The sequence below is a fragment of the Hevea brasiliensis genome, chromosome 9, assembly GCF_030052815.1.
Source record: "Hevea brasiliensis isolate MT/VB/25A 57/8 chromosome 9, ASM3005281v1, whole genome shotgun sequence".
In the NCBI taxonomy this organism is placed as follows: domain Eukaryota; kingdom Viridiplantae; phylum Streptophyta; class Magnoliopsida; order Malpighiales; family Euphorbiaceae; genus Hevea; species Hevea brasiliensis.
In genome coordinates this window covers 10,633,412-10,660,149 of record NC_079501.1, presented here as the reverse complement: position 1 = coordinate 10,660,149, position 26,738 = coordinate 10,633,412, and the positions used below count along the sequence as shown (strand labels likewise).

The 26,738-nt window shown below is 34.0% G+C and overlaps 2 protein-coding genes across 6 annotated transcripts; both read left to right on the top strand.

The window, feature by feature from the left end:
* The first annotated feature begins 4,186 nt into the window (after nucleotides 1–4,186).
* Nucleotides 4,187–7,875, top strand: LOC110643996 (transcription factor BHLH089). 4 transcript variants are annotated; one of them, XM_021796562.2, is made up of 6 exons: nucleotides 4,187–4,964; nucleotides 5,459–5,653; nucleotides 5,891–5,956; nucleotides 6,233–6,301; nucleotides 6,391–6,462; nucleotides 6,684–7,063. In XM_021796562.2, the coding sequence occupies exons 1-6, from the start codon at nucleotides 4,692–4,694 to the stop codon at nucleotides 6,798–6,800; spliced, it is 792 nt and encodes a 263-aa protein (XP_021652254.2). In that variant the 5' UTR covers nucleotides 4,187–4,691; the 3' UTR covers nucleotides 6,801–7,063. The 4 variants fall into 4 exon arrangements, with proteins under 4 accessions (XP_021652254.2, XP_058008809.1, XP_021652253.2 ...); XM_021796561.2 differs by lacking the exon at nucleotides 6,684–7,063 and adding an exon at nucleotides 7,319–7,875 and having other exon boundaries at nucleotides 4,194–4,964; XM_058152824.1 differs by lacking the exon at nucleotides 6,684–7,063 and adding an exon at nucleotides 7,319–7,875 and having other exon boundaries at nucleotides 4,198–4,928.
* A 1,349-nt stretch (nucleotides 7,876–9,224) lies between these two features.
* LOC110643984 (phospholipid-transporting ATPase 3-like) lies at nucleotides 9,225–25,880 on the top strand. Of its 2 annotated transcripts, XM_058152823.1 has the most exons (28): nucleotides 9,226–9,899; nucleotides 10,290–10,457; nucleotides 11,384–11,449; nucleotides 12,715–12,776; nucleotides 15,312–15,393; nucleotides 15,618–15,728; nucleotides 16,094–16,171; nucleotides 16,308–16,404; nucleotides 17,343–17,449; nucleotides 17,692–17,757; nucleotides 17,963–18,084; nucleotides 18,217–18,301; nucleotides 18,384–18,461; nucleotides 18,561–18,677; nucleotides 18,856–19,002; nucleotides 19,099–19,203; nucleotides 20,046–20,188; nucleotides 20,368–20,469; nucleotides 20,561–20,624; nucleotides 20,699–20,911; nucleotides 21,849–22,014; nucleotides 22,155–22,234; nucleotides 22,337–22,576; nucleotides 23,496–23,717; nucleotides 23,796–23,963; nucleotides 24,135–24,479; nucleotides 24,651–24,757; nucleotides 25,283–25,880. In XM_058152823.1, the coding sequence occupies exons 2-28, from the start codon at nucleotides 10,374–10,376 to the stop codon at nucleotides 25,587–25,589; spliced, it is 3,564 nt and encodes a 1,187-aa protein (XP_058008806.1). In that variant the 5' UTR covers nucleotides 9,226–9,899; nucleotides 10,290–10,373; the 3' UTR covers nucleotides 25,590–25,880. The 2 variants fall into 2 exon arrangements, with proteins under 2 accessions (XP_058008805.1, XP_058008806.1); XM_058152822.1 differs by lacking the exon at nucleotides 10,290–10,457 and having other exon boundaries at nucleotides 9,225–9,899.
* Nucleotides 25,881–26,738: the final 858 nt, after the last annotated feature.

The window sequence follows — 26,738 nt, the reverse complement described above, 5'->3', positions numbered from 1 at the left end:
CGCATTTGGTGTGTAGGAAAATTTATTAAAAAACAAAGCTTCACTTCAACACAATCATAATGAAGGAATCTTAAAGTGGATTGATAAAACCCATTGATGGATGTCACAATCCCCATTTCTTTTTTCCCCATTATTGCTTGTCAAGTTAATTTGCTAATTAAGTTGTTAATCACAATCTATATAACCTTTCCTAGCTAAGAACGGCATTGGTAATTAAATTGCTTTATAATCATGGTTACAGGGACACCGACCAATTATATTCAGCAGCTTCATTATAGCTAGATGAACCTAACATTAGTCATAGATTAAATCGTAATCATTAAGGTAGTTTTGGTATTTTATTAGATTGGCCTAATGCCTGTAATTGTGACTAGGAAGTTGTGGGTTGCTGTGCATGAAAATCGTAGAAAACTTTTGATAGGCCAATTATTTGCCATCTAACCAATTTATGAACTGTGTACTCCTTCATCTGTTCCTTTTTCTAGCTTTCTTTTTGTCATTTTACTTCCATTTATCATGACTAGGCCTACCATCTTACAGCCAACTTCCATGTTTATGCACTGAAGTCGACACTTTCAAAACGCAACTGCTCAAAGAAACTGGCCTGCCTGCAAAGCTAGATTGGATCTTAATATCTTAAATTGAACGATTAAATGTCCATCTGGATCACAATATAAATGTTAAACGTTCAAATGAAGGCACCCATTTTCTTCAAAATTTCAGAAATATTTATTGAAAATGCATTAGGAAAAAGCATTCTCTGCGTGAAAGTGGATGCTAGCTGGTATTAGAAGCAAAACCAGCGGCAAACAAGAACAGGACATGGTGGAGAACTTACCATTTCTGGTAATTTAGCACATGACATGCTCGACAATTAATCCTCGGTGCTAGACAGTGAAATTCCCACTCTTTGTGCATTTTGCACATGTAATTTCCTAAAAAAAATAAGACGCAATTGACGATTGAATGCTGCAAATTTTTTTCCATATGCTGAAAAGAAGACGGGTACGAGTCTTTGTTCTTCTTTGCTGGTTGCCAATGCTTTCGATCCAGTGGATGAGATCAATCACCATTAAAACGTGTGATAAAATAAATCGTCCAACTGTCAGAGAAAGAGGGAGAGAGTAAATGACTAAATTAAAAAGTAATTTTTATGAACCTATTTGATTCAATTTCTCATAAAATAAATATTAATTTTCTATTTTTTTATATGGTTCAACTTCAAATCGAACCTATCATATTGCACGTCTAATTATATATACCTAACCAAATTAGATATCCAAATGGTAAAGGTTGGCGAAACTCTGTTTGGCCTCGAACGTAGTTCTCGGCTGCCACTCCCTTAGCAGTAAGGGTACTTGTTGCCTCCTAGCATTTAGTTTGGGGACCAAAATGTGTAAAAAGCCAATAGAGCTAGTTAAAGAGAGCTTTCAATAACAAATTTTTTTTTTCAATAACAAAATTTTAATTTAAGAAAGTAATTATAAAATTATTTCATTTAATCACGACGTATTTATCTATTTACATGATAAATCAAAATCAAGAGGAATGAAATTCTTCGTATGCTTCTCTTATCAATATTATCAAATTTGATTCAGACTTTAATCTGATTAATAAATTAAATCGATAAGTTATTAATTTAATTAATGAATTATAAAATTAATTAAATAATATATTTATTAAATTAATTTCAATAAATAATATAAGTTTAAGAAATTGATTTTTAATATAAATTAATTTAATTATTTAATTTACAAAATATGACTTTTAATAGTTATAATTAATGCACAAAATAAAAACTATTATTATTATGTATTTTTCACATAGGATTTTTTACCTCTAACTCAGGGGGCGAACTTGTGGTTTTGAAGCACGTGAGAAAAAAGTAGCATATCTATATCATCATCAATCATCATCATCATCATCAGCTGTGAATACTTGGCTGCTGATATGATAGGTCCAGCTAGCTACTTTACTATGATAAAATTTTAGGGCACGTGGATTTACCAAAAATAGGATTTGGGGAAGAAAGCAATTGGTAATTTCTTTTGGCAATGGCCGATGACTTGAAGGTGATGGAATTTGCATAAAATGTTTTTGATGAGCTGTTGCAGGTTGCAGCCTGGGGAAGTATGGCAATTTTATGAAAAGAGAGCTCTCTTAGCTGTTTTTAGGAGTAAAATTATATACTATTCTTTATGTACATAAAAATAATATTATTTTCTCACATAAATATGAATTTCTCATTGTAATATAAAAATTATATTTCACATAATTATAAGAAATTATATACACACATCGAATGTATTTAATAATTTTACATTGTATATCACCGATTTAAAACGAAAGACTGAATGAGATAACGTAATTTGTATATCATTAATTTGTAATTCGATAAATTTATAATACAAATTCAGTAAAAATTTATTTTGTTATGATTCATGAAACTGAATTAAACAGTATAATAATAATAATAATAATAATAATAATAATAATAATAATAATAATTTGTGTAATTATCAATATTTCGATATTAATACTTTTTAATATTATATAGTTTCACTTCTATTATCTGAAATATTTATAATTTTATATTTCATAGTTTAATATATGATTTATTCATATTCGTATTTAACTTCGACATAAACCAATTATATCAATTTGATTTAAAAATTACCCTTAAAGCATTTAACCTGAACATATGCACACCTAATCTTAGGTCCACAACTCTTTATATTTTCAAATTTTTAGGCTATAAGGAAATGTATAAGATGGGATAAACTCATCCTATCATCCCATCCATTTTATATCCATTCCAATAGCAAATTGCAATTGCATTATATATTATTTCTTAAAATGAGTTTGCGGTTTAAACTTTTATTTTGAAAAAAAAAAATTAAACATCACTAAAAAAATAATTTGGAGTGATTTAATTATTTTAAAGTTTTTATAATTAAAATGTATTAAAATTAATTTCAATATTTTATAAAAAAACATATATTTTTATGCAATAAATTTTAATAATATTAAATAAATACTAAATATTAAATATGTTTAAATTTTTTTTTTATAATAGATTGTATTTAGACAATAATTTTTCTTGAGATATAACCTCATAGGTCATAGAAGGCTTTTCGGATATGACGGTCATAATTCCCTTGGACTTGAGACTTAAGAGTTATAAATTGATATTTTTAATTTAATCCAACTTCATGAGAAGGGACTTATTATCAAATTGGAGATAACATCCATTCAGATGAATTATTAGACAAACCGTTGCCGTCTCTCATTACACTTTAATTATAAATAATATTTAATCATTATAATAATATAAATAATAGAATGAAAATAAAATAAAACTATATCACTAAATTAATCACTAAACTATTGCAAGTGGCAAGTTTAACTGACATACTCGCCAAAGAATATCAGCGAAGCTACTAATCGTGGACTCATCAAGCAAGCTAACCGAAAAATCCTGTCCACCGAAGATGGTCAAAAGCATCTTGAAAGAGATATATATTGCTCCTCAGCATCAGATACTCGCATTCTTGTTGACTTTTACCTTTTAATCAAAATTATCAGTTAATTTATACTGATGAATTATTAAATGAGGCAGAATTATGAACAGCGGATGAATTAGATGCGTTAATTCCCCAAACTGCTGAAAAAATTTTCAAAAAATTTAATCACCACAAACCCTTAACCTAAGGTTATAAAAAAAAAAAAAAAGAGACATTTTCTCAGTGCATATTAAACCATAAGTGGATTGCAAATTGCGAAATGAAATAATTAAGATAAATCTTAACAGAACCAACGTTTTTGAGTGGCCCATTATTGAAAGAATGATGGGTCTGCTAATTAAACTTAAGATTACATCCTACATCAGCAACTAAACCCATCATTATCCTCAGCTTTACAATAAATAGATAGCTAGATCCCATATATTACATCACAATCATCAACACATAAAACAATCATTAGGCATTATTAGTGTTTGAAAATCACGTGCTAATCAATCCACACCCAGAAATTATCATCAGAAATTTCAAAAATAAATATTTCTATTTGTTTTGTCCATTGGATTTGTACTTTGTGCAAGCTAAGCTGCGAGGCCCCATCACGCTAAATCCCAAAAACACCCCCACTAACTGTTAAGTATGACCGTTCATCCTTGAGAACTGAGAAATGATTAGAAGAAAGTAAGCTGATCGGACGCTGGAGAAGTGAGGTGGACGTGTTCAAGAGAAAAGAGAATAAATGAGAAGAGCTGGATCCTCCGAGAAAACCTCACTGGAAGTGACTTAGTTTTCAACTCCCGAGGTCTCTGTCTCGCCCTCTTTTTGTAATAGAAAGCGAGTGGTAGCACAGTGCGCACTAATCTCCACTGTCCAAGGACATCACAAACGCAAGCGCAGCATACTCTCTCTCTCTCTCTCTCTCTCTATCTGATTGATAGCGTTCGCTTTCCTTTTCACTGGGTTCTGCTGCTTCTATTTGCTTCCTTATTGAAGCTACTTCAAAAGCGCATCCGATATAAAGCACTTGTCTGTCTGCTCATTTTCCTATTTTTTGACGAACCCATTAACAGTGTGTACACGAGAAGCTTTGCTAAAAAAACTAAAGTGAGGTGGACTGAAGATTTTGGTTCAATTTGAGTTGAGAGACGAATCGGCTAGTTCGTGGGGGATATGGATCCACAGGCGATTTTGAATGATGGGTCCTACAATTGGGCGGAGATCTGGCAGTTTCCGATAAATGGGAATGGGAGAGATCAGTTTGGGCAGAGCCTGGGTGCTCAGTTTGGGGATTCGAATAGGGACGTTTCTGGTAATGATCCGATGAATTTGGAACACAGAGGAGCTCGCGGTGGCAGTGGCGCCGGTGTAAGAAAACGGCGTGATTTGGTGGAGGATGATTCCGCTAAGGTATTCTCTTCAAGCAATGCCAATGGCAAAGGAGTGGTAATAGTTTTATTTTAATTGAATGATTTCAGTAACTCATGTTTGTATTTGGGATTTGCTTTAGCTTATTCAATTCTTCTTCATTTTGGTTGATACTGTTTCATTGTCTAATCATGAAGAGTTAAAATGTTGATAAAGAGAGAGTTGTCTCCTTGCTGTTGTATTTTTTTGGGTACAATTGGCTCCCAGCATGGTCATCATCTTTATAATTTGAACTTTAGGTGCTTTTTAGGTTGTCTTTTCAGCAGTCTATCTATCTTTGTCAATGGATTCAAATTTTGATCTAAATTAAGTTGACTTATATTTCAATTCATTATCTGATCAAACGTGGTAATTTCTGTCTCTGTTTATGTAGAAATGGCCATCTAGAACTTTTGGTATCTATCTTATCCGGGATAGGTCTTGGGTGCAAAATTAGACTTTGTGAATTAGAGATTTTTTTTTTAAATGACATATATATTTTTATTTTATTTTTTGAAATCTGAATTGGGCAGAGTGACACTGATGCAAAACGGCTTAAAGCATCTGGAGATAGAGATGAGAATCATGATTCCAAAGCTGATGCAGAACCTAGTTCAGGCAAGCATGTGGAACAGAATGCTCAACCACCAGAACCACCTAAACAAGATTACATACATGTACGAGCAAGAAGGGGTCAAGCTACCGATAGCCACAGTCTAGCAGAAAGAGTAATTTTCATTACTCCTCTTAAACTTACGGGGAAAGAAACTATTAGAACTAATTAATAGCATCTAACGAGATTGACGAAGAGAGAGTTTCTTATTTTTATTTATGCACCCTTTATTGTGAAGCTATTCTGCCATAGCTAAATCTATCTATCTATCTATACGCGCGCGCGCGCGCGCACACACACACACACACACACACACACACACATATTTTCTGATGAGAATTATTGTGGACAGGCTAGGAGAGAAAAGATAAGTGAAAGGATGAAAATTCTTCAGGATCTAGTCCCTGGTTGTAATAAGGTATGGTGTTGAAATTTTATTTAAATTCATATCAAGTTTAGTCCCCAAGCACCTGCAGGTCTGGTCAATTAGAATAGATTATGGAATTGTAAATTTCTGCTTATGAATAACTTTTTAATATAATCAAGGGCAGCGTTGTAGTCAATGACAAGGCTCTACCTTGATGCTTTATGATATATAGTACAAGAGAACAGTTATGAGATTTTTTATCAGTTTCTGCTTAACATGGCTTAAAACTTTAAATTACTGTTTTCTAAGGTAGGTTTTCTGTTTCAGGTTATTGGCAAAGCCCTTGTCCTTGATGAGATTATTAACTATATCCAATCATTACAACGTCAGGTTGAGGTATGCATCCTTATTTTCCGTAATTTATATTCCTCCTTGTTACCCCATTGATGTTGAAATTAAGCCCTACAAATTACTGGAAATTGTAGTTCCTATCTATGAAGCTTGAAGCAGTAAATTCAAGAATGAATCCTGTAATTGGAGCTTTTCCTTCTAAAGACGTAAGTCCTATTATTTTCATTGTCATGGAAGTTATTTTCGCTCCTCTATCTAATTTACTATCCTTGGATTGACAGTGTGGGTAGCACCCTTTTCTCTTCTTTTATTTTTATTGTTTTTTTTTTTTAAGTTCTTAAGTTACTTGATGGGCTTGTAGCTCTTTTGTGGGCTGCACATCGCATTCAAACTATTTATCAAATTTATCTGATTGATGGATATATAGTCAGTCTCTGGTGAGAATTTCCAACCTAAAGTGAGACCAAGAAGGTACAGAGAGTTCCCCAAGGTTACTTTACCACTGGGGAGATGGTTGGCAGATTGGGTTATCCATTTCAATTAGGCCAAAGCAGAGTTGTGTTTTTCTTTTATGAGGTTAATTGTAGCTAGTGAACCTTAGCCTTATTTAGATTTATGTAAACTTCTTATAATGGTCCTCCTTTTGTTAATTTGGCTATATCCTGGCTAATAGTTGAGCAAAAACTGTTTAATGGCAAGATCATTTTGGTCAATGGTCATGATAAGTTCTCATTGTATTCATTACTTGTTTTTATCGTTTACCATTTCTGCTTAAGAATTGATATGGCATAATCCTATGTTTGTGGATGAACCTTCAACCTGTCAGATATGGTTAGAATAAGTTGCTGCATAAGTTGACACGTTATTTACGAACTTTTGATGAAGATTGTCCATGGCAATGAACATCTACAGATTTGTTCAGTTTATTTCTCTTTATGGAATATATTTGGGGAAAAAGAGAACAGAACGGCTGAGTGCCTGACCAATGCAAGAGATTTAATGATAAATTTCTTCCTTTTCCACATTTCAAGATTCTTACTACAAATTAACTTTTCATTTCAGTTTGGCCAACAAACATATGATACTACTGGCATGGCATTTGGTTCACAAGCCACAAGGGATTACAGCCGTGGTACATCACCGGAGTGGTTGCATATGCAGGTTGGTGGTGGTTTTGAAAGAACATCATAATTTCAAAAGATAATCATCAATTAGTAATAAGGGCATCAAGTAGCAATTCTTCTTCCTTCAGTGGCTGTCAGAATATATACCCCATTATGTTAAATCAAAGATAGAACATATTTCATTTTCAACATCAGACTTTGGAGCTGTGCTTGCTGTCTAAAAAGACTGCTTACCTAAACATATCCATTCATTTGTGTGTTGGAAAATGATTCTTTTCTCCATGTATCTCTTGGCTGGCTTCACGTTCATCTCTGTTCGAAGACCTGAATAGTGCCTTCCAGAATGAGTATTGCTCTTGCAAAAGAAAGTTGTTTGTTCAAAATTTTTAATGCTTACATATCGTATAAACCGTGTTTTCAACATTGGACTTTTTGTTGTTGAGAAGCTGGAGCTTGTTCAATAAAGTAAGTCTTTGGAAGTCCAAAATTGATAAATCATACTGATATTATCCTTGATAATTCGTATTTTAGCGAGTCCCAACTGATACAAAGTGCTTTATTGGCCTCTCATTGCCTGAAGCAGAATCATTAATCAATTTTTGGTATTGACTACAAGGTTGAAGCTAGGCGCGACACAATCAACAGGCAATTCAAATGGCTAACCTGAATAGCGATTATGCACTGACAATATGACCACAGTTAAAATTATCAAGGCATTCATGTATGATATCCAAACAGAATTACATGTCTACACTCTACAGTACTGTACACCAGACCGACCAATAGCTGCACAACTACACCAGATTTTGCGCAAACTATTTCTACTTTTTGCTTTCAAAATAACCATGTTGCATTTGGCGAGGAAATCCACAAATACTCGAACCACCGGGGATACTGTGCCACTGGCTGTGTGCTTCCGAAGGAACTTCTACCCCGATTAAAAGCATTCCCATTAGACTGGAAGTAAGAAATGGCGGCCATATTACTCGTAGAAGCATTCCCATATTACTTCTTTTTTCTTTTCCCCCATGAGTTCTTCAATATAATTTCTTCCCAAGAGAAGGATAAAACAGAAGCCACTTCATTTCATTGACATTGCGCCTTTTTTCTTGATCTTCGATAGCATTTCTTTTAAAAGGATGCAAAATTGTGTGAATTAATGGAAGCAGTCCACTTCTACACTTCTATTGCATTACGAAAAGGATCACAGGATAAGTGAAGTTGAAACCTAGTTAACAAAAATGGGAGCTTCTATCCTTATCAATATGTTAGATAATAAAATGATTTATATTAAATCACATCATTTTATTTTTATTTCTCCAAATAAAATATTTTATATTTAAGTAATTAAATTCTAATAGTTACAATTTTTTTGAAAGTATTAATTAATTAACATAATTCAATTGAAATTAAATCGAAAATATTTTAAATTTTATTTAAAATTATTAAAAAAATTAATAAGTACACTCAATATATATACATCATTTTTCATAATTATATAAAATTTATTTTATATATTATAAAAAAATTACTTTAAAAAAAAATTATTTTTTAATATCCTAAATATATCTAATAATTAACCAAATTATTACCGCCCCTTCCCAGTTACGGTGAGGCAGATAAACATTTACGGTTACACAAAAGCGTCGCACTGTACATGCCCGCTGGCGCTGTCGTCCTTCATTTCAACGCAATCCTAAATTTCAGCTACAAACCTCCGTTACGTGCTCTACGTTTACCAACCGCATCGCCCGCCACCAGAACATTCAACCATAGCCCCTTCTTCCAAACGACGCCGTACTTCACCTTCTAATTCACTTCTTCAACTCCTCGTCGACGCTCTTGGAAGCTTCCACGCTGACGGTTCTCACCTTCACGCCCTCCGGACGCGCGTGTGAATAAAATATCCAATGGTAATCGAGCGGGACCAACTCTTTTAAACACCAAAGGGAAATCCACGCGCAAAATGGATGCGCGTCCCGACAAATCAATTTCCGCATTCAAAGCTATTTTATGTCGAAGGCGAAGAAGCGCGCGGTTTTATTGTATTTGTTAAGATCTAACGCACAAAAACAAATTGGCATGACTGAGAAATATTTGCGCGAGAACGGCCTGAGAAGAAGAAAAGGGCAAAAAACCAAAGAACAAAAGAAAGAAGGAAAAGAAATTGAAGCAGGGAATATTTCCCCTCTTCCTGTTTCATTGTCCGTGGAACGAAGCTTCGTAAGGAAACCAGAAATAGAAGACAAACCCGTTGCAGATAGAACGGAGATTCCAATCGGATTATTCGGTTTCAGATCGGTCGTTGCCTTTTCATTCTTTTGTTGAAGAAGATGAAAATGAGTGGTGGATGGGAGAGGGTTAGGTCATCGAGATCAAGAATGACCCGAGACGTGAGCTTGACCGGCCGTTCATCCACGACTCGTACTGTTCGACTCGGCCGCGTCCAGCCCCAGGCCCCTAGTCACCGCACCATCTACTGTAATGACCGCGAGGCTAATTTCCCCATCAGATTCAAGGTTCCTCTTTATATCTAAATACATGCCTGTTTATTTCATTTTATATATTTATTTATGTCCATTTTATTTTTTATTTGGTTGCTTAGAAACGTGGAGTTTTTGGTTGTTTATGGTCCAATAAAATGGGAACTTCACTCGACTTACCATGATTTTCGGATAGAAATTTTGTTTGAATTACAGATTAGTGTTTGTTTTCTTGGTCTTCTTCTGTTATTAAACGCTGGGTTTAGCAGAATCCAATCAACTTAAGGGGCCAATGATTATAATTTTTTTTTTTATTGTATTATATTTTTGTTATTTTCGTATTGGGTTTATGGTTAACTTATGCTTTGGGAGTATGGAGAGTGCTCAAATGAAGTTAATTGCTTTACTTTCCTCTGGTGCTATTAGGTACTTCAACGAAAGTTTTTATTTCGTACACGGACCAATGCAATTGTTATCATGGTTTCTCATTCTACCTGAAATATACTGAAAATGACCAAATGCGCGACCGTAATGCAAGAGAGAGAACATAAATTGTTACTACGATTGAAGATTTTTTTCCCCCTTTCCCTCTTGGTAACTTATTAATCCTTTATCTGTTTGATATAGCTGTATGAGTACCCTAGTATCAAAAGTTAATCATCAAAGATATAAAATCTGTGCATGCAGATGCACAATCAGGTGCTTGCAGTTAAAACATCTAGGGCTTTGGATTGAAGGATTAATATAAGTGTTTATGTACGCAGCAATATGTGGTAAAATTTGGAGGTATTCTGGTATTTAAGGGGTGGGACATTTAAGAAATGACTGTAGTGCAAGTGCACTTTTTCTGAAGATTAGTTTTATATGTGATTGTGCAAATTCAAGTGATTCTGATCTTGATTAGTTCCAATCAGTAATATTTTGCTCTAATTAGCTTATTAATAATTATTGCCAAAGGTGTAAATAAGGTGTATGAAACTATAAAATATGAATAATGAATGAACAAAGTATAAGCCATTTCAATGATTACAAGAACACAGTTTTAATTGTTCAGCAAAATAGGAAAAAGAACGGAACCCTTGTGCCTGCTAGTTCTTAAATTGCAGTAAATCATGTCTCTTGGTGATAGCTTTGATGGAAGGGTGTGGTTATCTGAAGTTCAATATTTGAAAGTTGATTTGCCCGAAAAAAGAAGAAAGTCAGGCCAATGTCTTGCTACTTAGATTATTATTTTTTAAAATTTTTTTTTTCTGCTCTGCTCAGTGATCATGTCAAGAACTCTGAGTGTTGCATTTTGGAAGATGAAAGCTAAGAGCAACAGTTATACAAAATCCTGCATATGATTATTGCAAACTGAAAGTTTGTTGCCATTAAAAGCTCTTGCACTCAGAAGTATTTGAATTTGAATTTTTTTTTGGTTAATTTACTTTTAATAATGCTTTGTCATGTAGTTTGTTTTCTTGTTTTTGCTTCCACTGAATTTGGGTTGGCTTTAATTTGGATGGTACCAATTGTTTCAGGGAAATTCTATATCAACTACAAAGTACAATTTCTTCACCTTTCTACCCAAGGGATTGTTTGAACAGGTAAATTTAGTTTTAGTAATAAAATGGTTTAATTGTTAAACGCATTTGATACTTAGATGCTACTGTAAGCTAAAGTTGGCAATGTGTTACTCAACCTTACTGGCAAGCTTGAGCCAGGTCTTTAGGATTTGAGTGCTACATTTTAACTAAAATTAGTTAAGAGACGTGAAAAGAGAATTGTTTTTTCTTAGGTTAGAATTCTCATATATGAAGAAGTTTAATGGCTTCAATGTGGTTGTTTGATTTTGTTGGAATATCACTCGTGGGAACAAGTCCCACATTGGCAGGGAACAAGAAGTTAGAGGGCATATAAGTGTTGGTAAACCAAACCAAAATGGCCTAAGCCATTTTGGTGATGGGAGCTCAATTTCAAGCCCAGTTCAGCATATAGATTGCCATTTTGATATTCACACTCTTGGGTCCATAATTCTGAGCAAGTCATGGCCTGGTTTCAGTTCAATTTCCTGGTGTTGCCGCTTGTTGCATTTCAGTTTCAGGTTTCAAATGTCAATTGGATGGGTCCTGTTGCTACTTGAGGGAGAGTGTTGGAATATCACTTGTGGGAATAAGTCCTACATCGGCAATGTACAAGAAAATTAAAGGTCATATGAGTGTTGGCAAATCAAAAGCCATTTTGGTGATGGGGAGCCCAGTTCAGTGTGTAGCCTGCCAGTTTGATTTTATACTCTTGGGTCCATAATTCTCAATAGATTTTTAGGCTGTTTATTTGTAGTTTTCGTTCCTTGTGTATAATTAACAAGTTCCATAATTGTTACTTTGGGTTGGACACGGTTTTAATTGTTAAGGAATAAAACGGTTGAGTAATGGTTTAAAATTCCTCAAAAGGCACTACACCATGAACTATTTTCTTCCTTTTCCATCATTTATTAGTGTTATACATGTTTATTCCCATCTTTTTACACCAAGGTTGTGTTTATACAAAAATGCAGCATCGTTGATCATGTAGATGTGATCAAACAACTTCTGTGGGTTAACAATAACCAATGCAGGCAACAAATTTTCATTTTCTTTTCTTTGACAAGCTAATATATGCTACTTTTCAGTATATTTGGATACATTCACTTGCCATAGTTTTTCAAGCTAGTGTAGTTTAACAAAAAATTTGAAAATTTAATTTAATAGGTTAGGCTCAAGTGTTTATATTATAAAGCTGGTCCACTGCAAACCTTTCTGTGATCCTTTTTTTTTTTAGCTTGTGATTTATTTTCCTCTGAAAATTCTGTGTTCATTTTGAATTTGAACAGTTCAGGCGGGTGGCCAATTGCTACTTTCTCTTCATATCAATTTTATCGATGACACCAATCAGGTATATTAACGCAAATTTGTGTCAACACATTGTTTCATAATCATCAGTGTTATACTTGCTACAGAGACATGCCTCACACTATTATATTTTCCAGTTATATATATCACTCAACATTTTTGAAGATAGTTTTGGCAACATGTTCCTCCGCTCTGAAAATGCCTGGGCAAAATGAATTGTCCTCTTTACATAGATGGATAGATTATATTCCTCTATATTTCTGTGGACAACATTGTCATTATTGCAATTCCCCCCCTTGCCCCAAATTGTTACTGCTTCCAAGGGCTTATAAATTGAGAAAACTGAAGGATTAGCTAACCACACTTCAAAAGTGGAGCTTTAAACATCCTCTCTTAATAAATGATTGTTGTTACGATGATGTTGAATATGACCATTAAGACATTAACCCTTTTTCCTTCCCCTGCTTACACTTGGCATTCTTTTGTTTTAAATAATAGGGTTTCCACTACCAGATTTATGGTGTAGGTGCTCATGGGCTAACTGTAACTGTGAAGTAAATGTTAATCGATTGACTGTTAATGGATTTGTTGACTTTATTGATGTTAATATTACAATGCATCATTTTAATGACAAAAATGAGCAGGTGATTCGAATGCTAATAAATGGTTCTGTATTTCTTTTAATTGTTTGAGTAGATCATCACTTAGGCATGCTATCATAGGTGGCAATTATCCATTTTATAACCAAAAGCTTGATCCATTTTTTTTTTTAAAAAAAAAAAAGGAGAAAAAGCATAAGATTGATGTTGTTTCTTCACTTCTAAATAACATCGTGTTAGATAGTGCAAAGAATATATGAATACGCCTGAAAGTGTCGTCTTTTAATTTCAAAATGGCTCAATCAAAAGAAGCCTCTCAAATTCCTTAAAATAGAAATAGACCAAAATCCAAATGCCATTGTTAACAACAATACCATCTGAGTGAGAAATATAATTTATTTATATTGCATGTAGCTGCTGCGTACAATGGCAAGCAATAATTCCATGTTAGGAATGTAGAATTGGAGGTAATCCCTGGTGCTTGTTCAGGAAGTTACCAGGTACGAAGAATTGGAGAGTTTGATTGTCATGTGCAACCAATGCTTATTGATGGGTTTGACCTTGGATAATGGGCCATGGCCACCTTGTGTAGACTGTGGTGTCTTCCCTGATTGCAGCAGAGCTTATGTGGGTGGCTGGATCATTTAGATACTGAGGAGTTTGTCTTCAGTATAAAGGGATGGGAAGTTGGAAAGGGATATGATGTATATGGCTGAGAGAAGTGATAGGGAGAGAGGTTGGAGGTTGGAAAGGGATATGATGCATTTGGCAGAGAGAAGGTGATGGGGAGAGAGGTTGGAGGGAGAGAGAGAGAGAGAGAGTGATACACATGTTTGAGGATATGTTCGAAATTAGCATGTGGTGTTCTTGAATTAATGCAATTTGATCTATGTTTAGGCTGACAATGTTTTTATTATTTTCTTTTAACATCAATTGTAAGTTGAAGATCAGGAATTAAAAAAAAAAAGATGCAACTGGTGGAAAATTTCTATCTTTATTTTGTTATTTTACTCTTATGTTTTGCTCCCTTATCCTTCTTTTTTGTATCATCATCATCATCATCATCATCATCATCATCATCATCATTACTATCACTTTTATTATTATTATTATTATTAGTATTATTATTTTTATGTGTACATTCTCTGTACAACGGTTTTGATTCTCTTCAGTTTAACTCAACTCAACTAAGCCTTTATCCCAAAAATTTGGGGTCGGCTATATGGATTCGCTTTCTTTACTCTGAACGATTTTGGGTTAAATCCTCAGAAATGTGTAATGCTTCTAGGCCATGTTGTACTACTCTCCTCCAAGTCACTTTAGGTCTACCCATTTTTTTCTTTCTATCCTACAACCTAATGCGCTCTACTTGTCTAACTGGAGCCTCCGTATGTCTACGCTTCACATAACCAAATCACCTCAATCTCCTTTCTCTCAACTTATCTTCAATTGATACCACTCCTACATTTTCTCTAATACTCTCATTACGGACTTTATCTAGTCTAGTATGGCGACTCATCCACCTTAACATTCTCATCTCTGCAACTCTTATCTTAGATGCATACGACTCTTTCAGTGCCCAACACTCACTACCATATAACATAGCCGGTCGTATGGCTGTATGGTAAAATTTTCCTTTCAATTTATTGGGAATCTTACGATCACATAAAACTCCCGTGGCATGTCTCCACTTAAACCATCCGGCTTTAATACTATGACTAACATCCTCCTCACATCCCCCATCTACTTGAAGGACTGAGCCTAGATATTTAAAGTGATTACTTTGGGGCAGTATCACTCCATTCAAACTAACTCATTTTCTATCACCAGTTTGGCCTTCACTGAACTTGCAATGCATGTATTCTGTCTTCGTTCTACTTCATGATGATCACTCTAGTATCTATAAAAGGGTTCATATCCGGGAACATCTTTGTCTTTAACTAAGCCTTTTTACTTAAAGAGAGTTTCTGATTATGCAGTCCTGTCAATCCTGTAACAAATGTGGTCCCTCTGAGCCTGGTGCTATTAGTCTCTCTTATTAAGGAGGCATTTGAGGACTGGGTAAGTACTGTTGTTCATGTTCATTTTATTATGTGTTGTTTGCCTCTTCTTTCTTTTTGTGGATTAATGTGTAAGAAAAATCTGCATTAATACATATTTTCTGCCATCCTTGGTGTGGGGTGGACCAGTGGATAGCTTTATCAATTGGGTGTGGAGAAACACTGAATTTCTCATATATATATATATATATATTCTGTTTTATTTTTCTTAATTGTGCAATACAGAAGCGCTTTCAGAATGATATGGTGATTAACAATGGTCCTGTAGAGGTGTTGCAAGATCAAAAGTGGGAGACTGTTCCCTGGAAGAAGTTGCAAGTTGGAGACATTGTTAGGGTAAGCATGCCTATGTTTGTTATTATTTTTTTAGTAAATAAAAATAGATGAAATTGTATCCATACCAATGCCCATCCTCCAATGTGAGTTGGAATCCATGATCTCTACTTCGGCAGTTCAGCTTGAAAGTTCCTTTTATCCTTTCAAATGTAATGCACTTGATGTGTTTGAGTACAATACTGAATCTCAACACTTGTGAACAACATTATAGGGGCCTAGAACTTCAACTTTTAAGTGCTTTTTATGGGGACGTGGTTGTCTTCTCTCTTGCTAGTCACATAATGACACTTTATGACTTGTTTTTGGCAATGTTTTATGCTACCTGCCTATAATAGCACCAGATAATGTTTTCATTTTGCCTGCAGGTTAAGCAAGATGGATTCTTTCCTGCAGATCTGCTTTTCCTTGCTAGTACAAATCCTGATGGTGTCTGCTACATTGAGGTTTTCCTTTTCTGCTTATCCTGTGCAACATCATTGTCACAATTGTTGTTGTTGTTTTCCATATTTTTATTATTGCCTTTGTGAGAGTGATTTGTCTACTGATGTCTTATATGTTTCATGTACTTGTATTTGGCAGACTGCAAATCTGGATGGAGAAACAAATTTGAAGATCAGAAAGGCTTTGGAAAGGACTTGGGATTACTCGACTCCTGAAAAAGCTGCTGAATTCAAAGGTTATCTTAGGTTTAGATACGATTTTTTGAATATTTACACACATGTACATGCATGTGTATGTGTGCATGCATGTTTAGGGATTTTGAGAGTGAATGAGAAACTGGAAGTCGATGACAATTAAGTTTCTTAGAACTTTCATGGAAGGAATGTCTTTTTAACTTTTTAATTCAATGTGCAAGGAATATTTTAACTCCTTTTCTTCAAGGCATTGGTTTGTTGCTGAAGAATAAATAAGTTGCGTGTTCTTGAATTGTTCCACTTCATGGATACTGTTTCTACTTTCTACATGCTATATCCAGGGAAAGTAAACCTTTTTTATTTCTCTTTTGCTCCTTAACAATCTTGTTTTGGGTGAAGTAATTGAGTTTTGGTTGTCATTTAGTATTCTATATTAAATGACATGGTTTTATTATGCACATCCTTTAAGATATATTGTTATGGACACAATGTGTAATGTGTTTTGATTGGTCCATCTGATAATCACTGCTACATGTCTTAGAACTTTCACTTTTTTGTTTAATCTGTAAAATGAATTTAATTAAGTTTTATTTTTCAGCATCTGAGTTTTCCCTTTTGTGTTGAACTACCACTTCATTGGTGCAAGTTCATATAATTTTACTTCTGTTTGAAATGCCAATTGCTCTAGTATAGGCAACTGAATACAGTTGAGTTGACTGTTTTACTCAATTTTTACATCTGTTCAAGTCAACATCCTTTTGGTGGAATTATTATCTTTTACTGAAATCAGTATAATGCAATTAACTTGTAATGCAACAGGGCATTGTGAGTTGTCCATTTGGTTACAAATATATAATGGTTAGCATAAGAAATAAGTTTTGACAAGTTTAATGGTTGCCATCTTTCCCTTAATGCAAAATCAAATGATCATGTGTTATTTTTCTATTGCCTTACAATAATTTCCTTCTTGTTACTGCAGGTGAAGTGCAGTGTGAGCAACCAAATAATTCTCTGTACACTTTCACTGGAAATCTTATAATCCAAAAGCAAACATTACCTCTCAGTCCAAACCAACTACTTTTAAGAGTATGCTTTGACTTACAATTTTTTATTGTGAGCAATTAATTTATCTACCTTCCTTTTTACTTCTAAAAGGATATGAATGATTAATTAGACTGTTCAAACTAAATGTTTCACATAAGAACTTAGTGATCCTCATTCTAAAAAGAAGAAAAGAGGAAGACCTCTTTTATGATCTCTGCTTGTTACTCTGCTGCTATGAACTGATTTTGGATTTTCTTTTTGACTCTGGCATTATATTTTTCTAGGGATGCAGTCTCAGGAACACAGAGTACATTGTTGGGGCTGTTATTTTTACGGGCCATGAAACAAAGGTTCGTTACAGTAAATTGTAATGTAAATATTCTGTTGAATTGTGACCATTTTCTGTTTCTTTTTAATGCTGTTGGAGGGTAAATATTGCTACAAGACACTAGGCATAATCCTTAAACTGTTGATATTTACTTTTATGCTCCATGTAGTGCTATTCTACTATGGCAAGTAGCTGTTGCATTATGGAATTTGTGGATTCAAATGCAGGTTATGATGAATTCTATGAATGTTCCTTCCAAGAGGAGTACATTGGAGAGGAAACTTGATAAACTTATACTCACCCTTTTTGGATCTCTTTTCCTTATGTGCCTTATTGGAGCCATAGCCAGGTGTGATATTGATCAGTCTGCCGATTATTATCTTTTCATCTTCTTTATTTACCTATTTATCATTTTTAATCATCTTATATGTTTATTTATTTTCTTATGTAATAATGTTTTCTGGTGCTTGGAACCCTGCAGTGGTATTTTTATTAATCGTAAGTACCACTACCTAGGTCTTGATGAAGGTGCACCAACAGAGTTTAACCCTAGCAACCGATTTGGGGTAATATGTTCTGCCTATAGTTTAACTTTTTAGTTTTCTATTTTCGTTAATGTTTATTGGTTTTACTAACTTTATTTTATAGGTTGCTGCTCTGACTTTGTTTACTCTTATCACCTTGTACTCAACAATAATTCCCATCTCTTTATATGTTTCCATTGAGGTAGGTATCTTGGCCATTATCATATTTGTCTGCTATAACAGTTTAGACATATTCTTGTTCAATATGCTTTTTTTAATAATGTTTTAAATATATTTTCAGATGATCAAATTTATTCAGTGCACCCAATTTATCAACAAGGACCTACATATGTATCATGCTGAAACCAATACCGCTGCATTGGCTAGGACTTCCAATTTGAATGAGGAACTTGGACAGGTAAATTGATGCCATAGGGATACTGTATTATATTTATGGTTGCCACAGTGACCTTTTGAATTAGCGCTGTGTCCATTATATTGCATCAGGTGAAATGCTAATGTTGAAAGTGAATTCTCTTTTTATCTGTTACTTCTCGCTATTTGCCTGGTTAATTTTTTTCAACTGCTTTTGTCAGGTGGAATATATATTTTCTGATAAAACTGGAACATTAACAAGAAATCTAATGGAGTTCTTTAAGTGTTCAATTGGAGGAGAGGTTTATGGGTTTGGTATCACTGAAATAGAACAGGGTGGAGCAGAGAGGAATGGCATACAAGTTCAAGTATGAGTTGCTTTCATTTTATGAAAAATATTGCTCGAGTGGATATTTTGTTGTTAGTTTTTGTTTCAGGTGTGAGGAATGTTGAACTTCTTGCAGGTGCATAAATCAGTTATTGCAGTGCATGAGAAGGGGTTTAATTTTGATGATTCTAGGCTTATGCGAGGAGCTTGGAGGAATGAGCCTGATCCTGACACATGCAAGGTGCAGTACTTTAATTCAGCTGGAGTGGAATGCAATATCCTCATTCCATGCACGGTGCATCTGTTAGTGCACCAGCTTTATAGTGTCCAACTTTTTGGTCTTGTTTTTTTGTATAAATATTAGAGCATGTAACTGTTTATTTTGAGGATGGTCTAAGCATGGTTTGTTGATAATCAATCATTATGGTTGGATATTTTCATTGTTTATTCATTATGGATAGAACATTTTTGAGTCTTGGTAAAGTAGTCATTAGATCGATTATTTTGAGATACTGACTGTTTTGCATTTATGCAAGATAATCATTATAGTTGGATATTTTCATTATTTATTTATAATGGATTGAAAATTTTTGAGTCTTGGTAAACGAGTCACTAGATTGACTATTTTGAGATACTGACTGTTTTGCATTTATGCAAGATAAGCATGTGACTGGCAAATTGTCATGATAATGACAAATGTTATTTCCTTTTTTTTTGGCTCCTGTTTCTTTTGGGAGGTGTGGGGCCATAGGAGGTCAGGATTATGATGTTGATTATTATTATTTCCTCTATTACTGGAATCTGGCTCAGAAATCTGCCATAAGCCATAGCTAGGTTTTTCCTTTTTGGTATTCACTATTTTTTTCTTCAACATAATGGGTTTAACTCCAAAGAAATCATTGAACTGCTATTCACTTCTTGTGAAGGATAATTTTATCTTTTATTTTGGGATTCTTGATACCGATTTTTGCAAAAAGTCAGCATTTTTGTAATTACTAAATGTTTTAGATGTTGCTTGAAACCTTGCATATAAACCTATCCATCAGTATGCTATTTCAAGTTATAGGTTTTTCCTTTGTGTAGGAATTCTTCAGATGCCTTGCTATTTGTCATACGGTACTTCCTGAAGGTGATGAATCTCCAGAGAAAATCACATATCAGGCTGCATCACCAGATGAGGCCGCATTGGTTACTGCTGCGAAGAACTTTGGTTTTTTCTTTTACAGGTTTGTCATGCATTACTTTTATGCGCGTTACTGTTTCTTGTACTTATTGTGAAGTTCTGTTGCTTGGGTGGCTATCTGGAAAAATAATTCAATGGAGTCACAAAATTTTGTTGATCTGATACAATTTTTTGTATGAAAGCCTCTGCATACCTGTTGAGTGTACTAAATTTTTTCCTCAGGCGAACGCCTACAATGATATATGTTCGTGAATCTCATGTGGAGAAAATGGGTAAAATTCTGGATGTGGCTTATGAAATTCTGAATGTTCTTGAGTTCAACAGGTGGGAACTCATCCATCGTACTCCAATATTTCATTTATGAGTTAATGGTTGATATCACTAACTTTGAGTGTATTATTCACTTCTTCTATAGCACACGGAAACGTCAGTCTGTTGTTTGTCGATATCCTGATGGCAGACTTGTATTATACTGCAAGGTATTATATTTTTAGAGGCTTCTTGTATGGGTTATTTCTGGGAAGTGATACATGGTCACAAATTTCTTTTACAGGGTGCTGATACCGTGATTTATGAGAGACTGGCTGATGGAAATGATGATCTAAAGAAAATAACCAGAGGACACTTGGAACAGTTTGGATCTGCTGGTTTACGTACCCTTTGCCTAGCCTATAGAGATTTAAGTCCTGAAATGTATGAAAGCTGGAATGAAAAGTTTATCCAAGCTAAATCTTCTCTTAGAGATCGTGAAAATAAGTTGGATGAGGTATGCCTTAACATGTTACTTATTGATCTTTTCCTATTTTGTTAATAGATGTTAAGTGTCAACTATTTCATTTTTGTGGTAATGCATGGATTAGCAAAAAGTTGATTGATGCTTAATTAAGGCTTTTAGTTGAATGTCTATATTATATAGCTCTTGCTTCTACAGAAGTGTGTTAACTGTGAAAGGTTTCAAGTTCTGTTACAGAATTTTGTGCATTAGTTTTTTCCGTAAGCAACTTATGGGGTGTTTGGTACGAAGTTAACAAGGGTAATTGTTATCCTTATAATTTTTAACCCATTATTATTCTTATTTGGATGCTGTAAGTGAATAGGTTAATTTTTAATCTTCTTAACATTTAACCCCTCTTTAAGAGTTAAATGTTAACTTTGAGGAGATTAGGTTAACCAAACAAATGGAGTTACACTATACTTTGATTTAAGTTTTTTTTATTAACCTCCTACCATATGTCATTAACTGTTATACTATTAATTATTTTTTCCCCCTAAAAAATTACTCCTTTAAAATTTAGAAGAGTAACATTTAACCTTCAATTTTTTAACCTTGTACCAAAACACTTCCTAATTGTTTATTCTTTCATGTGGATTCTTTTAATGCCATATTTGTTAAAATTTATGCTGGTTTACGTTTATTGTTTCAATCTAGTTAATCAAGTGGCAGTTTAGGTTATCAGGCACTAGTGTTAGTTGTTTATTTCTGTAAAGATGTTCTTGTAAAATGTTTGAGTGGTTATCTCTAGTTGTTAATAACAGTGTTGAGAAATGGGAAGTGCGTAAATGATTGCGGAATGCTATAATCCAAATGATGTTATGTTTTTCATAGTATATGATTTTGCCATAATTATTGATTATGTAAAAGTTTATTTAGTTTTTATTAGGATGCATGTCATTATATCAAGAAAATTCTGAAACTTGTGCAGGTAGCTGAACTAATAGAAAAGGAACTTATTTTGATTGGTAGCACTGCTATAGAAGACAAGCTTCAAGAAGGAGTACCAGGCTGTATTCAGACTCTTTCTAGAGCTGGAATCAAGATTTGGGTGTTAACAGGGGACAAGATGGAAACAGCGATTAATATAGCTTATGGTGAGTCATTATTCAATGTAACCTGGTAGTTCCCGTAGTCTTTTTTTTTTTAAATTTTTTTGAGCTATATATATATTATTATTATTATTATTGTTCACGTCTTTTTCTGGAATTTTCTCTCTGACCCTTATTTGCTGCAGCTTGCAACTTAATTAACAATGAGATGAAACAATTTATTATCAGTTCAGAAACTGATGCAATCAGAGAAGTTGAGAACAGGGTAAACTGCATTCTTAGCCTGCTTATTGTTTGATGCATGTCATTTAGAATCTACCACATTGTATTTTAAACTATTTATCAATAATGTCAATTCTATTGCCAGGGTGACCAAGTGGAAATTGCCTGTTTTATCAAGGAAGAAGTTAAAAAAGAACTGAAGAGGTGTCTTGAGGAAGCCCAGCACTGTTTGAGCACTGTATCTGGGCCAAAATTGGCACTTGTTATAGATGGAAAGTGTCTGATGTATGCCTTGGACCCAAGTTTACGAGTGATGCTGTTGAATTTGAGCTTGAATTGTAGTTCAGTTGTTTGCTGTCGGGTTTCTCCTTTACAGAAAGCACAGGTAATTTTTGTCATGAAGGATTTATTTATTTGACCTGTGAGCATAGCATAAACATGGAAAAATAATTTCTGTATAAGCTTTTTGAATTTCTATGATAATAAAGCACAATAGAACATAATTCTATAATCGTACTTAGAGAGATAAAGAGAAGATTTTTTTTCATTACTCTTTCTACATGTTTGCTTGGTTTGGAGGGGAAGAAATATGTAAAATCTTTCTTTATTGCTGTAAAAGACCTAAATGGAGCAGGAGGAAAAGGATTCATGTAACCAACTTCAACTGTTGTGGCTGGGCTGAGTTGAGTTGTGGTATTATGGAAGGAGGGATTAGTTCTCTATTATTTTTTTGGTACAAGGGGCAGTACTTTTTTTTAATGTTCATGTTCTGTTAGATTTTATACAATCTCTATAATGTATTTGATTTTCTTTTTTTTCTGTATGTTATATGCGCTCTGTTCGTGCTTCTTAATCATCTTTCTTCTGTCACTAAAGAGAAGAAAGATCATAAAGCCTAAGGCTGGCTAAGCTTATCGGGATAGTGAAGAACACTTCTTTGTGCTATTGTTTGACTTTGGTTTCTTCTTTATTTTCCCTGTGCGTTCTGTGCTTTGGTATGAGAGCAAGTCCTAATATTTTATTGCACTATGAGAAAAGATGGTGTCTTTAAATGTTTATGCTCTAATGGAAAATAATAATGGATGTGAAGGGCACATGTATTAGACCAAGGTTTAATTTTGATTTCAATATGTTTTAACTTCTAAAATGCAGTTAAATTCTTCAGTTGCAGAATGCCATTCCTGGACCTATTTTTGCTCTGCTTATAAAGATTCAAGAGCTAGATTTGGAAATGCATCCATTGAAATAAAAGAACTATTTCATATTGCATTGTTTTGACTGAGAATTTTGAATTTATTTTACAGGTGACTAGTCTGGTCAAGAAAGGTGCACGTAAAATAACGCTTAGCATTGGTGATGGTGCTAACGATGTTAGCATGATTCAAGCTGCTCATATTGGTGTTGGAATTAGTGGTTTAGAAGGGATGCAAGCTGTCATGGCTAGTGATTTTGCAATTGCCCAGTTTCGCTATCTTGCTGATTTACTACTTGTGCATGGGCGGTGGTCATATCTTAGAATATGCAAGGTTTGAATTTTGTGTAATTTGGAATTTTTTGTGGGTATTTATTTGGGTGATAGCATTCATGGCAATTCTTTATTGCAGGTTATCACATATTTCTTTTACAAGAATCTTACGTTTACTCTGACCCAATTTTGGTTCACTTTTCATACTGGCTTTTCGGGTCAAAGATTCTATGATGATTGGTTCCAGTCACTGTATAATGTCATATTTACAGCACTGCCAGTGATCATGGTTGGGCTTTTTGACAAGGTGCTATATCCCTTCCAGCATTATTTGACCAGAATTTCTTACAACAGCTATTAAGCATACTCATCTAATCTTTTATTATTCCTTTTCAACCATCTGGCCTAATATACAATTTGCTATTGCATGCTTTATTTCACTTATAAAAGAACAGAATATGATGCTGTTTTGTGCCAGGATGTCAGTGCATCCCTTTCAAAGAAGTACCCTGAACTGTACAAAGAGGGAATACGAAATGTATTTTTCAAATGGAGAGTTGTGGGGACATGGGCCTGTTTTTCTGTATACCAGTCTCTGATCTTCTATCACTTTGTGACCACTTCAAGTGCTGGTGGTAAAAATTCATCTGGCAGGATATTTGGACTCTGGGATGTCAGCACAATGGCCTTCACTTGTGTTGTTATCACAGTCAACTTGCGTCTTCTCATGATATGTAATTCAATTACAAGGTGGCATTATATTAGTGTTGGAGGAAGCATCTTAGCATGGTTTATTTTCATTTTTGTGTATTCAATTTTTCGGGTAGGTCCTCTTCCTCTCTCTCTCATTTTTTTTTTTTTCTCTTCGGGGTGGGGGTTTTTGTTGTGGTTTGGGGGGGGAGTGGGGAAGGGAGGGGTTGGGGTAGAGACCAGTTTAATATCTGCTATTGAATTATCTTCCTGCTAATTTGCCTGTTATTTACATTCACTGCAGGAGAATGTTTTTTTCGTCATATATGTGTTGATGAGTACATTCTACTTTTACATCACCATACTTCTGGTTCCCATTGTTGCTCTTCTTGGAGACTTCATTTATCAAGGGTAAGGTTCAGAAAAGCTATCTTGTACTTCATAGCAATGTCTAAACTGACTGTTCTGGCTGCCTACAAACCACAACCCCCCCAACAAACTTTGTGTGTGTGTTGAAGTCTAGCTTGCCTGTGATGTATAGTTGTTGAAGATGAAAGTGGTCAAATTATAAGAGCTAACCGCTTTGGCAGAGATGCATCCAATAATTGCCTAAACACAAACTACAACCTAACGGTGGGCTGCAGAGGCAGCATGCTGTTTAGCCTACCTGAGTTTATGTGCTGGGTGTCTGATTTTGGCATGAAAGATTAGCCGACGGCTAATATCGCCAATGTTGGGGGTGGTTTTATCTAGCTTTTATGCCAAATAACCATTTACTAGTAGATGATCTGCTTGAAATTTTCGGGAACCTCTCTGCATAAAAATATTTGATGAAATAGTTTGCTTTTAGATTACTCCCTCCTCTTGCTTTCTCTTTCCTGATTTTTCTGATGCTTAACTTGTTGGACTTCTATTAATTGTATGGTCGGGATGCAGGGTTCAAAGATGGTTCTTTCCCTATGATTATCAAATTGTTCAGGAAATTCACAGGCATGAACCTGATGACAACAGTAGGGCAGGATTGCTGGAGATAGAGAACCAGCTTACACCACATGAGGAAAGGAGCTACGCCATAGCTCAACTCCCACGAGAGATATCTAAACACACTGGCTTTGCTTTTGATTCACCTGGGTATGAGTCATTTTTTGCTGCACAGCTAGGTATATATGCTCCACAGAAGCCATGGGATGTTGCACGGAGAGCCAGCGTGCGATCACGACCAAAGACATCCAAAAAGAATTGAATTTGACAAATTTCACTGTACAAAGAATATTTTGGACCCCATATCGATGGTCATTCTTAGAAAAATTTGTAAATTTAGATGTGCCTAGTTTAGTTTTCTGATTTATTTCTATTCAATTTCTTTGTTTCACCTTCAACATGTTTCAAGGAATTTTAGTAATCCTTAGGTTGTCACCGTTGTACAGCTAACTGGTATGGTTCAACTAAATTGAGAATTTTAGTAATTCTTGGTTTGTCACCGTTGTACAGCTAACTGGTATAGTTAAAGTAAATTGAGAATTTTGTTTGTTAACGTTTTAGTGATCTTACTGATATTACCTTTTGCCCTATGAGACTACTTTAATTTTTATCGAGAACTTGACTCACAGTTATGAATGTTTCCTCTGAAACAAGGTCGAAGTTTTAATTCAGCTACCTTTCGGACATGTTGACTGTTAACCACATAGATGACGATAAGGACAAGCGAGGCAGCGGATAATTTTTGGGTATCTCAAATCAAAATGAAATGTTTGTTTTGCGATAAATTTAAAAAAATATATATTATATATATTTTTTATATTTATAAGTGTTTAAATTATTTTAAAAAATATAAAAGATTATTTTTTAATCAGAGAAAAAAATAAATTATTTATAAAAAATATTATTTTTAAAAGATAAAGCTGTTTTTAAAATTTTAATCTTATTAAAATATAAATATTTATATATAAATATATATTATTAGTTTGATATTGTGAAATATTTTTACATAAAACAAATATAATTAAAAAGAAATCCACATTGAATCTCAATTAAAAGAAAATTTATATCATAAAAATCGAATTGAATGAAATTTGTGCCTTTTTTTTTTTTCAAAATTTAAACAGAATCAAAGGGGTAACCAAATCAAGAATGAGAATCAGAACTAATATATATATATATATATATATATATATATATTTCACATATTTGTTATTTGTATATCAATAATTATATATTAATAAATTTAAATTGATAAAATTAAATTTAATTATAATTAATTCTTATTCTAATTATAAAAGACGATATATTACTTTTTCATTATAAAAGGCCAAAACCTTAATTAATTCAAGAAAGCTACTGCAATTAACGTGGTTCATGGATATGATTTTTTTTTCCCTTATAAATATAACTA

Coding starts and splice junctions, on each gene's coding strand:
- LOC110643984 (XM_058152822.1), top strand. CDS start 9,714: ATGAAAATGAGTGGTGGATGGGAGAGGGTTAGGTCATCGAGATCAAGA. Junction 19,204..20,045: donor CTGATCCTGACACATGCAAG/GTGCAGTACTTT, acceptor TCCTTTGTGTAG/GAATTCTTCAGATGCCTTGC. Junction 22,015..22,154: donor AGCGATTAATATAGCTTATG/GTGAGTCATTAT, acceptor TATTTGCTGCAG/CTTGCAACTTAATTAACAAT.
- LOC110643996 (XM_021796561.2), top strand. CDS start 4,692: ATGGATCCACAGGCGATTTTGAATGATGGGTCCTACAATTGGGCGGAG. Junction 5,654..5,890: donor GCCACAGTCTAGCAGAAAGA/GTAATTTTCATT, acceptor TATTGTGGACAG/GCTAGGAGAGAAAAGATAAG. Junction 5,957..6,232: donor TAGTCCCTGGTTGTAATAAG/GTATGGTGTTGA, acceptor TTTCTGTTTCAG/GTTATTGGCAAAGCCCTTGT.